General features: G+C 45.5%; 4 protein-coding genes across 4 annotated transcripts; 1 reads left to right on the top strand and 3 right to left on the bottom strand.

The window, feature by feature from the left end:
• Positions 1 to 978: 978 nt before the first annotated feature.
• Positions 979 to 2,052, bottom strand: CCR75_001340 (uncharacterized protein; the record flags this gene model as incomplete). Its single annotated transcript, XM_067959444.1, has 1 exon — positions 979 to 2,052. One exon carries the CDS (start codon positions 2,050 to 2,052, stop codon positions 979 to 981), a length of 1,074 nt encoding a protein of 357 aa, XP_067815081.1.
• A 796-nt stretch (positions 2,053 to 2,848) lies between these two features.
• CCR75_001341 (uncharacterized protein) lies at positions 2,849 to 3,928 on the bottom strand (the record flags this gene model as incomplete). Its single annotated transcript, XM_067959445.1, has 1 exon — positions 2,849 to 3,928. The coding sequence occupies one exon, from the start codon at positions 3,926 to 3,928 to the stop codon at positions 2,849 to 2,851; it is 1,080 nt and encodes a 359-aa protein (XP_067815080.1).
• A 1,300-nt stretch (positions 3,929 to 5,228) lies between these two features.
• CCR75_001342 (uncharacterized protein) lies at positions 5,229 to 6,094 on the bottom strand (the record flags this gene model as incomplete). The annotated part of the gene is made up of 5 exons (XM_067959446.1): positions 5,981 to 6,094; positions 5,729 to 5,896; positions 5,626 to 5,691; positions 5,426 to 5,561; positions 5,229 to 5,359 (listed from the first exon to the last, which is right to left on the bottom strand). The coding sequence occupies exons 1-5, from the start codon at positions 6,035 to 6,037 to the stop codon at positions 5,229 to 5,231; spliced, it is 558 nt and encodes a 185-aa protein (XP_067815079.1). The 5' UTR covers positions 6,038 to 6,094.
• A 5,173-nt stretch (positions 6,095 to 11,267) lies between these two features.
• Positions 11,268 to 11,567, top strand: CCR75_001343 (uncharacterized protein; the record flags this gene model as incomplete). Its single annotated transcript, XM_067959447.1, has 2 exons — positions 11,268 to 11,315; positions 11,370 to 11,567. The coding sequence occupies 2 exons, from the start codon at positions 11,268 to 11,270 to the stop codon at positions 11,565 to 11,567; spliced, it is 246 nt and encodes an 81-aa protein (XP_067815078.1).
• Between the last annotated feature and the right edge of the window lie 2,596 nt (positions 11,568 to 14,163).

Consider the following 14,163-nt stretch of genomic DNA (forward strand, 5'->3'; position numbering starts at 1 on the left):
GTACTTAAGGGGATGGTCAATTACTAAATAATAGTAATTAGACCCAACACTCGGGTGTGGTGCACATTTGTGACCAACCCTTGTGGATGTGATGCACATGGGTGCATTCACATTAGGAGGGATGACGGCTAGCGTCATCAGTTACGCGAGGTATCTACAAAGATACGCTCGCAATACATATATAATGATATCTATAGAGATACGTTTTACTGGTCCCGTTAGGTACTTAACCAGAGTTCTTAGTGTGTTGGGTGAGGTCGCTAATGCGCCCTCCACAACTGCCTCACTGCACGCAAGAGAAGCAGGTTTAATCGCTTCCTCGCTGTGCTTAAGTGTGTGCCTAAGTAGAGCGTGGCCGCATTACGACGTGCCCGCCTACACTGCAGCTACACACGTGAAGTGACGTGAGGCACTTCTCGCTGTGAGGTGGTGCTAAGTAGTTTTGTCCTTAAGCCGTACATCAGTAGTACCCCGTTACAGCGGACCACGAGGTGATACCCGTTCAGGTCCGACAGCTGTAACGGGGCACCTTTCGTTTTTATTGCTTCAGTACTAGCATACCTACACTGATGGTGCCTCCGAAGACCTCACGTTACGCGAAGTGCAGAGGAAGATTATTAAGTTACGATCGCAACAAGCCACAATATTATCTTATCTTATTCTTCTTTATTCTTCCTCTTAAAGGTAATAATAGTTGTTTAACGAGCTACATCTGTCGAACACGGACTTGTTCTTAAACCTATCGTTAATTCGCTTGGTTTTCCATCCAATGTAAATACCTGAGCTTTTGAATTGGCCAGGTCTACAAGTAAAATATGTTGATCCGAAAAAATCCAAGCTCCATACTTAAAGTACAACCAGCGATGCTTCATGGTCAATAAAACATTTTCTTTATCTTACGGCGTTATAAGGATGTTTTTCCCTGGTGTTAATATATAGCAGGTCCGTATTTCAAGATCATACAGTCGTGTAATAGCCTCACACTCCCTTGGTCTTCTTGACCTTCCGAGCACGCAGTCGAAGCACAAGCCTGATGACATGCGCTTGTAGAATAATACTAGCAGTCACACCATATACTACAAAAACAAACGTTTCGTGTGGTAAATCACAAGCCGTAATTATAGGCTCATGCGTATGCGAAAACCGCAACAATGCGTAGCTTGGGTCCGGACGCTGTCCCCACGAGAACGTCGGGATAGTATACTCCAAAGCATCAGTATGATTATACGCACACCATGCGTGCGTATGACCCGAGAGCACTAAGTCAGGCTGCACCTTATCCAGCAACTCCCTAGACAGCTCTTTCGAAAGCACGTGATGATGTGTCTTGTATCTAAAATCAGGGGCCTCGTACGTAACATGGCCAACCTCACGAAGTCGCGCGTCTCCACACTGGAGGTCGTCCACGCGAAAGAGCGGCAAGTGTGTTAGCAAGATAACCTTGCTGCTTTTATTCGTCCGTAATTGGCTAAAATTAATACTCTCTAAAAAGCTTCTTGCTTCGATCCTGACATCCTGGCTAGCCACGTCCGAGTCGAGGGCCATGGTATTTAGAGTCACAAACGTGTGTCCCTCGATGTTTTTAACGTAATTTGATGGTCCAAACGCAATTTCAAAGCGCTGTAAGTCCTGAAGTCGCATGTCGCGGCCAAACGACGTGTCGTGATTCCCGACTACATAAAGCGTTTTCAACGGCAGAAAATGCGCAAAAACACGGAAGAATCGACGGGCGTACTCGTCCCAAACGAAGCTAGAAGTCCATGGACCGCCTTCATCAAATTGATCGCCCAAAACTAGCGCTATTTCAGGGGCATGCACGTCTACAGCCGCTCTGGCAGCTGCGTGCATCTGCCAATCCACCCACATTCTCTCGACCACGGACCGTCGTCGCTTGCCCAGTAGATGCACGTCCGTCACAATCAAGATTGTTAAATCATTGCCATTTTTAGGTGAAAGCTTTTCATTGCAGCGCCATGCCTGGATGTAGTAGACACCGACTTGGCATAGCAGCACCACCGACACGAATATTGCCAGTTCATAGATACGCATCATGCCACTATTTATCTTCTTTTTATTTGAAATAAGTAATTCTCAATTGAACGCATTTGCTAAAATTTATTTCATGTTCATGCAAATGAGCGCTTCTTTAGGGACTAATTTATCCTTTTCGGAATAAACCTTTTGCAGGCTGATCGTTGATTCTGCTGTCCGTAAGAACTCCAAATACTGAAAAAGGCTCCAAGGGTTCGACTATGTTGCCGATAGAAGTGGTGCAGGAGTGTGAGTCACTTAAGTTCCTTCTGTGGCGGAGGCACATTTTTGTAGCAACTACTTTTTTGCATCAACTTCCTTCTAAAATTGAAAGAAATGCTTAAATAAAAATAAGTCCGAGAAGAATTCAAAGCTACCGAAAAGAATTTAAAAGCTACCTACCAGCGACCGGAGTTCTCACGCCATCGCTACGACTTGTTACTTTTTCGCTCTGATGCGCAGGAATGGACACACATAGCCCCATGTTTAGCGCCCATAGTACGGAAATACACGCATGTGCGGTAAGTGGCCACCACACTGCCTCTCGGAACCTGCAACTCATGCGAACCTGCATCTCTGTCCACAGCAGGTTGACTGAATGACACAAAACACCTTTTTTACAATGCAGTGAAGTCTTATTTAACCAATTATGCGACTCTCCAAGAACCAACTTTGACACTCGACACAAGATCGACCCCATGTATTCTAATACTCCGATTGCGGTATTTTCAGGAAAATGATAGTTTTTGTTGCGCTGACATAACGAGAAAACGATTAAAATCACTCGACAAATCGCAATTTAGAATGAAAGCATCTTTTAAAGTGTGTCGGAAGGAGCTTTTAAGACTTCCGCTGCCGCCCTCGTTTGCGCGTTCGTAATCGCCGTCTGATAAATTTGACGGATCTTTGGGACAAGATCTTTAAGGTCTGAATGTTCTCCCAGCCAATCAAGCAGTCGGACAGTAACCTTTTTAAAAAAAAAGAATCGAGAAAGATACACGACATCGTACTCTGTCAAGAGTCCATTTTGGTTTTCTTTCATTAGACTCACATATCGAAGCACTTTCATGAACGTTTCCGCATTGAATGTCGCATCTTTAGGTGAAATTGCGTCAATACCTTCAATGGAACGAGTTTCTTTCCAGATCTGTTGAACGTAAGCATCAATTGTAGCCAAAAACTCAAAGCCGTCAAAGCCGTCATTCTTGAAGCGTGGAAGCGCGAAAGTGTTGAATTGCTTGCCAGGCGTATTCGATTTCAAAGCGACATAGTATGCGTAGTCATAATAAATGCATAAAATTGGATCGGAAATCTTGGCTCGTCCTTCGAGATATGTTTGAAGAAAGCTATCCAGTTGTATCTCGTAAGCACTTTTCTCGTTTTTAGTGTCTTGGATCGAGAGCTTTTTCGCTCTGCTTTCGCGGTTTTTAGATTTGGTTTTGGATCTTTTAGATTTGGTATTGGGTCTTTTAGCTTCGACAGTGCGGCTTGCTTCAGCAATGTGGCTATCTGTGACCGCGTGCAGGTTTTCGGGGGGTATGGAAGCGCTTCTGAGTTTGGGATTGCCTAAGATGGTGTGCGCGGATGTAAATCCAGAAGCGTGGATGGTTTCTAGATCTTGAATCAACTTCTCCGCTGCGGAAAATCGATCCAAAGGCGTGGCAAAGAGCAGGGCACTTCTTTGATCCAGCGTGTCATGATCATCGTACCGCACTCGGCGACGGCTCGGCTTCAAGGCTCCTTGGCTGTCGTCTACCTGTGGATTGGCCGAAAATGACGACGGAGGTTCGAGTCTGCGTAGTGCCGGATCGATGAGCTGCTCTTCTTCATTCGAATCGAGCGCTGAGCCAGCACCTTGTTGTACAGCAAATATGGCGACGAAGTACTTGAGTTGCATGATTGGCTGTGATGGAATGTTTTCGAGGCAGCAAGGTTCCCGCAAAAAACTAAAGAAATGAGGACGAGGGGCTTTACGGTATCAATTAACGAGATTAAAGCGGCCCCTTCTGCGTATCTATTGTACTCGTATAGCGTTTGATGGGCTGGTCTGATCTTCTTATGACATTGGAGTCCTATGTAAACAAGATCAGACCAGTCCTCAGCTTTTATGTGACACATTTGAAACAGTCCTCGAGTAGATTGGAGGGCACGATCTTTGCTGAGATCTAAATGCAACCCATGAAGAAAGAACATACAGACCAATGCATATAAAATTTTGTACTGAGCAATCCAGACGAATGTAGCACGATGTTTTTCCTGCCTATTTTAGCAAATGTTAACAAAATAAGCGCATGGCAAAATTGACAGCTCGCGCGACCACGCAAGAGCGTCAAAGCGTGATTAATCTCTGTGGCTCCGACCTTTTATTTTTCATAAAATAAAAAGAGGTTGTTATCGAAATATGGAGTGAAAAAGACTTGCGTCTGACTTTATAAATTAGAGGAGCGAAAACTCTGCGCTGGGATACCGAGGCAGCGCTTCAGAATGCACTGCTGCATATTTTGACGGCCGTGCAGAGCATTAATCACATTCCCGTACCCATTCTGGGCTCTTCTAACTCTTCTAACATTTTATTGAACGGGCTTTGAAGCATTTCAGTGTAACCGAAGAAATTTAATCTGCTGTAAAAATTACCCTAACCCCGCAGAATAAGCCCAATTCATACCCAGTTCTGTAGGTATTTTTGCTTTTTGCTCGAATGCATCGTTTCTGCATCTGCATCACGTCATTCTTTTTCTTTCCCTTTTTCCAAGTTATCAGAAGAAACCCACCATGTCATTTTAAGTATTATGTAATCGAAGAATACATTTTTTACTGCTTTAAATGTAGGTTTTAGTGGGGTTATGCTAAGAGGTTCTGGTGTCGCTTGGGACTTACGTAAAACGCAGCCTTATGAAATTTACGATCAATTAGAATTTCTGCATCTGCATCACGTCATTCTTTTTTTTACCCTTTATACTAATTCGCGTGCGTGTAAAATGACGTTCATGTCATAATACTAATTCGCGTGCTTGTGAAAAAAATTGCTATTCGGATTTTTCGTGAAGCGGCACACGCATCGAGATTCGAGAATGTTGGCGATGTAACTTTCATGTGTCGCTAAAGGGTCGCTAATTTAATCACGTATCAAAACTTTTTCAATTCCGAAATTTTTACATCGACGCGCTATAACAGATAAATATACAATTACTGTTCCGTCAATTGCCACAGTCTTCTTCAGCATCGGCTGTAGGCATAGTATTTTGGTAGTAAGTAGGTGAAGTTGTGGGTGCAAGAACCATTGGGTCGACATTGCCAGAATAGCTGATGTCTGGAATATACTCGTATGCTGTACATTTAAACAAAATATATTTTGTAATACTATATCAAATCAGCTACAACTGTTATTTCTTACCTGCATATGTGTCAATCACGTCATCCTTACACTTGACCACGAGAGTTGTGATTCCACATTGAACGGCAAAAATTAATGCATGAAGCCCCGATGCAAAATAGGCTGCTATCGCTTTCGTGTGATGCGCTTCGAATCCCTTTCAAGCAATAGGGTAATGCGTAAGAGCACAAATACGTAACAAAAAGACTATATTTTTTTACCCAGTAAGTAGCACTTTCAAATGCCAGCATCAATTCCAGCGACGACGTTCCGACTAAACACCCAATCTACGGTTTTGATAAGTCTTTATCGCTCTCAACGAACTTTCACGTCCCAGAATCGTACAGAAAAATCTGACGGCGTCTTATGTAAGAGTGCAAAAGCCACAAATGGAAATATCATATAACAAATAGTTGTGACAGAATCATTAAAAATCAGAAATGGCGTTTTGGGCTGAAACACGGTGGCCAGTTCTGGCGAACAGGAGAGGACCTACAGCAAAGAAGTGGCACAAGAACATTTATAAGACATCATACCACTATAATAGCTCATGGTTACTGGCATAAGAGTGCTTACAACGTTGCAAAGCAGCGCCGCATCGAGCAATTTGCGGCGGCGTGTTGGCAGCATCATTCTCAGCGCTAAAATATGTAATATTCATTATTAATGTATCTAGTCGATATTTCTAAAATAGCCTGGTCAACAATCTGAATACTTGCGTGCTTATGTTCTTGCACTCGCTTTGTCGGTCGACCAAATGGTTCACAACTTTAGAGAACATACTGAATGATTGTTGCATTTATTTAGAAGCATTTTAACTCGCAAAATTTTCGATATCATGTAAAATTTTGGTATTTACTTGATCTCGAAAATTTTGCGAGTTAAAATGCTTCTGAATAAAACTATTTGGTGCGCAATCAATGTTTTCTGACGAACGACTTTCGGTGAATATATTCATAAATGGTTTGTGGGGGTTAATTGTAAGAAGGTCGGTACGAGTATAGACAAGCTTGGGATCATGAAGAGATATGCTACACTTGATATTAGCCATGAGGCAGAGAAGGTATCATGAGGTGATATGGATTGAAGGCGTTGTTACTCATAGAAATTTGTCATAAGCATACGACGGAGTTTTTTAGCATGCTTCAATTTAGTCACGTAATTAATAACCTTTCGAGTAGATTAAGACTCTGTAAGACTGTTCCGTTTACGTTTTCTGCTGTTTAGACAATATTTGACACATATCCTGCTCTAATCTTATAATGCTGCAATACGTATAATTCTGGCATGTTGCAAAACTATGATGTTCCACCCCCGCTACCTCTTGCTGGCCACACATCAACGATTGTGTTTTGATACATATCAATACCAGCGATGGATAGCGACGACGAGTAACAGCAAGCTAGAAGAATCTTATAGGATAGATGGTACGCTAATAAAGCGAAATTATTTAAGCAGCTATTGTATACAATCGTAATTGCAACCGTCCGTTTCGTGTTGTGTCAAGCGATAAACAGCGCTACAAGGCAGTGTGCTCGCAACACGGCTATCTCTTCGTTGTGCAGTTTGCTTTTTCGCATACATTCAGCCCTCCGAAAAAGTTTGCTTTACACACCTGTCAAGTATTCGGATCGTCCAAGGCGTCGTGCAGATATGAGACTGCGATAAAAATGCTATAGATACTGCAATCAGAGATATGGCCATATCTTCTGGCAGAAAAGTGACACCCATGATGATCTAGTTGAAGTTAACGAAAGGATTATCGTCACCTATATGAATTGCGTTCGCGCTCTCAAGAGGTTGTAGCTTGAGTTATTCGAAAGCGACATTGACATATACAACCTCATTACATCCAGTTGGATGAGCTGAAAATTCGAGGTCACGAATCCAATCTTGATGTCATGTGTCATTTTTTGAGAAGGGCTTCAAGCATATAAGCCATACAGTGAGCGTGGTATATCGGTGATTGGAACCTTTATGAAGACGACAGTCGGTGAAATTCTCATTGTAGCGTGCTTTCGAAATGGAAACAACGAGATCCAAATAATCGAAGTTGGGATCGTATCGGTGGGGAGCAAAGATAACTGGACATGATCTGTGAATTTCCTACTCTTCCACCTACAGCCAGTTCCAGCATTCGTCATATACGATAGGGACAAGAAAATTATAAAAGCTATGCAGACAGCGTCACCAGAAGTTCCACACTTTTTGCTTCCGCTATTTAATGGAGAATCTTAACAAGATATACAAGTCCAAGGTCTTAAAGAATTTGTAGTGGATATCGGCTCGTACACGGACAACAGTGGAGTACGAGAAGGTGGCAGCAAATATCGCAAGCGTGAACAGCAGTGAGTCGGCGTGGCTTCAGGAGCTTGGTCGTGAAAAATGAGGAACGGCTTACCCAAGTTACAACACTTTGACGTCAAATAACGTGGACCCGTAAACAGCGTGTTGAGGGGAATTCGGAGTCTTCCAGTCATCGACTGCTTGATGGAAATCGAACGCTGCGTGGCATGCAAGTCGTTGATAACGTCAAGAAAGTGAGAGGGTCGGGAGTACTAACTTGAATAAAACATTGGCCGTTGCGAAATGTGGTGAAGTTGATGAATGCTCGACCTCATGCTTCATCGCCGCAAGTCGTAGAGATGGGAAATATCCCGGTGAACTTGCAATTCAATTTTGTGCTTATAATGTACGATACCCGTGTGGTCACTTCGAAAATGTTCGATTGCCTTGCGTTCATGCCCTACTAGCTCTGAGGTACACCAAAAAATTGCCCGATTTTGTAACGTAGTTCCACGAAACTGGAAATTATCAGCGTATGCAACCGCCTATTCTGAAAGATCCGAAGACAAAATATTGCCGATTGTGCTTAAAAGTGTCCTCACAAGAGGTGTGTGCAACGCTCCATCTATTTAAAAAAGAGGGCGCCCAAGAAGAACCGTATCCCATCACAACAAGCAACTGAAAGAATTGAAAAGCGCCAAATCAAAAAGTGCGGGATGTGCTAATGATTTGGTCACAATCGTAGGACTTTCCCGAGCCGGACGCATGATTGTATACTTCGTTGTCTCTAGTACATAGTGCATGATAGTTTGAGATTTTTCATCCAAAACTGGGTTATCCTCGCCATAAAAAATAGAATACATGTATTAAATTTAATGCGAATGATTTAAGACAAGTTTGTAGTTTCCTTCGTTCTATAATATAGCTAATAGCAACGTCTTCAATCGTATCTCTCCATGACCCCAAGCTTGTGTATACTCGTACGTATACTATACATGCGTGGTATATATTCTTTATTTATTAATTATTTTGGTATATTCTCTTAATTTTTTAATTATTTGGTAAACATTTTTATCTATATACTATTTTGGTATATTTTTATATTCCCTTGATATAAACTTAAATTAAAGTAACGATTGGCGGAATTCAATTTAACTTAAATCAACCCCGCCAATCGTGAATTTTAATATATTAAAGCCAGTAGATAGAAGATCGTTACGAAAGACTAGATTATTGATACAGTTTTACTTTTCCCTATACTAAAGCTATAGTATCAACCCTTAGTAGCTAAGACTTTTTGCTACTTGAAAATTCCCCACTTTCCAATCTGCAGCGCAGTGGGTTAATCGATCAGCCCCTCTTGGCCCTTCAAGTCGAGCTCAAAGTTTGGGGGATTAATTGCTTCAGCGTCATCGTCTCTGCTTCTCTCTGGAGCTTGAAACGCTGATGTGCGATTTGTTTGAGCTCGTCCAAGCTAGAAAACGGTTTCGCGAGGTCCTCTAACTTGCACGTTTCTTCTTCCAACGCCACGCGCCCACCAGGACCGGTGAGCTGCACATCTGAAAAGTTTCGTCGAGCGTGAATATGCCAACTATTGCCGCAACGGAGGCATTTCCTCCGGATGTCCATATTAGGATGACTTATGATTATTGCAGTCCCGAACCACATAATCCAGACAATCCCATCAAAAATGCCGGACAACCCACCAATTTATAGGTCACACTCCATGTTGTCGATGTTCTGGAGTTCAGACAACATGTATCCAGGTATTCCATTTAGAAGAAGTCGAGATCTTGGACTTGAGGAATGCTGTTAACCGTATCCACCAAACGCAGGGAAAAAAATGCAATGCGATTGACAGCTGACGTCATTCTACGCGCACATGTGTCGATAAATCCTCTCCGTGAGCGCGAGCTGAGTCTTCGAGGTATCCATCTCGTACCTTCTCATTATATAGACCGCTTACTGACGTGCTCGCAGGTTACAAGGCCCAATGTCGCTAAAAACCTTGTCAAGTTCGACAGCCGTACAGTATACTCTGCTTTTTGGTAAGCTCCTGCTCCATTAAGTCCCTGCTGTCGCAGCCACGCCGAACCCGCTATCACTCCGTGGACGTTCCGTAGCCGATACACAGTCCCGTAGTACGGTATCTGCGTCTCCTGATACTTACGCGCAGTATCCCGTGTAAGAAAAGGAAATGCATGGCCAGAGTCGCAGGGTCGTAATTGATAGCCTTCACCTACCCGAGCATGTTATGTGACTGTGCTACGTTGAGCCGGAATATCTCCGCTGATGCCAATGCATACGCACTTAATACACATCTGAGAAGGGGGAGGTCGCGGACAGACGATGCCCCCTTCTGTCAATTCTCTGATGACCTCCCACTCCAACGTGGTTCCTTCACGTAACGCACCGAGCTTTCCCTGCCCCACTTTCGTACACAGCTGGCGCATGTGTCAGCGTCGTACTTCATCTGATTGAACATAACTCTTTCAAACGTCCGTGTCCTGTGAGTTGCTGTTGCGAGCTTGTCCTGAGCAATTCCTTGTCGGACTGTTTGCACCCACTGGTTTGAGACGGGTGCCTTCGCCCACTTGTGCATACTGAACAGCTTACGAAAAAATCTATTAAGGCCCCACTTAGTCGTCAGTAAGTCGTTACTGATTGCATAACCAAGGCTCTTTCAATCCGGCAACGTGCCCCTTCCATCAACGAAAGCCTGTCGGAATAGGGCTAGCTGCCCGTTGACTTCCGGCCCGTATAGCTTGGGAAACCTCTGCTGACTTGGCGGCACCTCCCGTGCCACAACTCGAATTGCCAAGAAGCACCTTTTGAAAAGATCCTGCAGCGTTATTCTCCGCACTTCTACTGGACCCGCCTCCAATGAGCCTCTAACACCGTCCACGAGCGCCTCGAACATATCCGCCGGCGTTACTGTGCTCTCGATTGGACTCGATGCTCGAGCATGATCGTTACCCTGTGCTCCGGACTCGGAGTGATCTTGCCTACCTTTGCGGAATGTGCTTGATTGGTCTGGGCGGCCTCCGTCAAATGTTGGCGCGTCATGGCGCCGATAGAACGAACGCTTCTTGCCGCTTGAGAACCAATGTCCTCTGTTCCCTCATCCCCACCGTCCCGGTTAGTCATCGCAGCCACCGCCACCGTTCCTCATTGTCACCTCTACTGGTCCCTTCGGCCGGGCTGGGTGACATCCCCAATACATCCATTCCGCAGTGGCCTTGATCCAGCGCTTGGCCCCTCCTTTCCTTCCGGAGGTAGGGGCGGCGGAGGTTTCATCCCTGACGAGGGATGACGCTGGCTTAAGAGAGACAGAAGCAGTTCCTTTTTTATACTCTTCCTGCCGCCATCACAGGAGGGAAGAATGTTGGCCTGTCACAGAACAGGAAAAGTTCTAGTAGTCGAAACGACACGTCCAAACTTCCAGAGCCGAAGCCACAAGAAAAGCAACCTTGGCTCACGGCGCCCATGTGGTCGGGGAGCCGACAGTGGGTACGTAACTGAGCATTGAAGGAGGGTGAAACAGACTGAAGCAGGTTTTGAGGTCTTACACAGTAAAATGGATGATGACGAATCATTCCAGGGTGACCAAGCACAAAAGGAGGAGGTCGCTGGACAATCGGGTAGCGAGCCTATTGATTTGGACTAATCTTCTCCGAAGGAGAGCCGTGGCCGACAGGGCAAGGAGATTTACCTCACGGTGGACGAACACAAGCGTCGGGTGGACGGCTTAGATCGAGACAAAGTAGGGATGCTTACGAGCCCCGTGCTGATGACGAAAAAACGTCAGGAGCGCAACAAGCTGCTCCAGATCTGCACGCAGGTGCTCCTACGTGGGCGCTCACCGCTTCCCAGATGACCGCCAGTTAAAGGGCTGCCAACTACTATGCAGAAAATCAAGACTCAAATTGGGATGCGTAAAGTAAACAAACCGGCAACAGGCACCTGTATGGCCATGGTATTAGCTCAGGCGCTGGTGAATTCTGCCTTGGACGGGCCGACAGACCCATTGGAGCAACTCACATCATATACAAAGGAAGGGTATTAAGTACGCAGGTCTGCATCACCTGGAAGATCAACTAGCCCACGACCAGAGTGGATTGAGAATGCAAAAATTTGGGCCAACTCGTCTTCGCAGGAAAGGATATTGATTGAAACATCTGCTGAGTACCCAATGCTCACTAAAGATTGGGTAATCGAGATTCGGGTGCCTAGGATCGAGCTAGGTCCCCTCCCACCTCTCGCGCTACGATTCTGGGGGCGTCATTATTCAGGATTCGTTCATTAGGTCAATCTGGATATGCTGCCAGATCTATGTGAGGAGTTCGAAGTGGGGGGGGCTGTACCGCACCAGTTCTCAACCAGGAAGCGAAACAGTGTGGAAAAATAGAGCATGCATGTAAGCGTGGTAACAACTTGAGACTGGGAGTGCTAGTACGGCAAATGAAGGAAGAGAATCACCAACTGCATCTGTCAGGTGACAACATTATCCAGACGGCTCTAGTGGTATGAAAAACCAGGCCGAGTGAACTTACGCTGACAGTGGGAACGAAAAAACGGGTGCCCGCGCGACAGGAGAGGGTTCAGGTAGCAGATGGGCACGACACAGCGGCCATCAATTGGCTTTAGTTCCCAACAAGCGTAAAACGAGGGATAAACCAGCGGTGATGGCGCTGACTGATGTACGGATTGATCGAGAGGATTGTGCAGGTGCGTGGAATCTGCTCACCCACGAGTGGCAGGGGACCACAACGGTATTTTTTCCAGGGAAACGTTTGATGTTTCTCAGACAGTTTGCTTTTTCAAGCGAAATTCTCAAGCTACTCCATCCGGAGGTGCTGGTCCAGTGGACGGCAGAGTGGAGTAAAGACAGCCTCTTAAGGGCGCTACATGAGTATCGAGAGAAGGTTTCGGACAACGCGATTCGATCCTGGATTGATGGGTGGAATCACCGTGGCCAGCTACAAGCGCTGGAATCTGGCTGGCACCGCTCATTGACGACTTAGATAATTGGAGCAAACTCAGGAGCCACAATTATGCGCATGATGAAATGCTCAGGTTTTGCGATCCCAAGCGACGGATACTGCTCAGCCAACATATTATGGGCGCAATCACATTTGTTCGCGAATGAGTGTGCTATAGGGTGACGGGACGCTTACTGGAGTGCACATGCGGTCGCGGGCACACTTATAGGGTGACGGGACGCTTACTGGAGTGCACATGCGGTCGCGGGCACACTTACAGCTGCTCCATAGCAACACGAGCTATCGGACAGCGTATTATGGAGCTGGTAGGTCGGTTGACTGAGAAGCAGTCGAGATGTTCTTCGTCTCAGCATTTGAACATGCTGAGAAGACGAATTCGAGTGATTATTATGGGCAGCCCACAGGTTCCACTAGACACACGTCATGGAACGGGTATACAACAGACATCCGACGTGTAGGGGTACAATAAGTTGAACACGGCCACCATTCTGGTACAAACGCCAATCCCGCGGAAAGATGTCAACAAGACATCTTTCTGCGGGATTGGCGTTTGTACAGTGGTCCATCACTGCCGCAAACGTCAAATTGTGGTCGACGCCCACTAGACGTGCGCAGGTCATGATTCGCCGTCTTTTGACTTTGTTCGCTTTGAGTCAGCCATTTTGTCCGACTCGCATTTATGGTCGACCTCCAAAGAGTGGTCGCATTCACGTGGTGACTCATCGATTACATAATAAGGAGAAGTAAAACACACTTTCGGCAGCAGATGCCTTTACAGTGTTCCGATCCCAGTTTTCTCAACAAAACGTCCGGGGGGTTGGTTTCCGGGCAAATACACGGAAGCAATGGCTAACAGCGTAGCGGCACACACTAAAAAAACGGTCGCTGGCCTAGTACATCCAGAGAACCCCCATGGCTTTACGTCACCAACCAGAAGAATTGGAAGCTTTGGAGTAACATGTGGCATCAGTCAACCAACACAGCATGCGTTCACCGTCTATCAAACTGGAGTATAGGGTCTAGGCGGAGTGCGGGTTTGGCTATTCTTTTAAACCCGAAATTCGCTGCCGCGGCGGTAGCGTGGGAACAGCATTTATGTGACAAGAGACGCATCGACCTGCACGTGGATGAATGGGTTTTAATTGACAGTTACGCGCTTAATGATCCCCGGACTCGGTATTGTTGATTCGTCAGTTAACAGCATGGAGTGTACCTACACATGATGTGATATTGGCCGGCGATTTAACAGTGTTCAAAGTCCGCTGCTGGATCGCATGGTCCAGCGGCGAGTGAACCGCTCGGAAAGCGCGGCGTTAACACAGCTATTGGACCAATCGGGATTGCACGACGCGCAATTACTGATAGAGCACGCAGAAAATGAACATACAATAATCCAGTGAACTACTTTACGTATTCGACAGGCAATAAGGCCAGCAGACTTGACCGCTTTTACGAACCGGCTGAGTGGGT

The sequence above is a fragment of the Bremia lactucae genome, linkage group LG3, assembly GCF_004359215.1.
Source record: "Bremia lactucae strain SF5 linkage group LG3, whole genome shotgun sequence".
NCBI lineage: Eukaryota > Oomycota > Peronosporomycetes > Peronosporales > Peronosporaceae > Bremia > Bremia lactucae.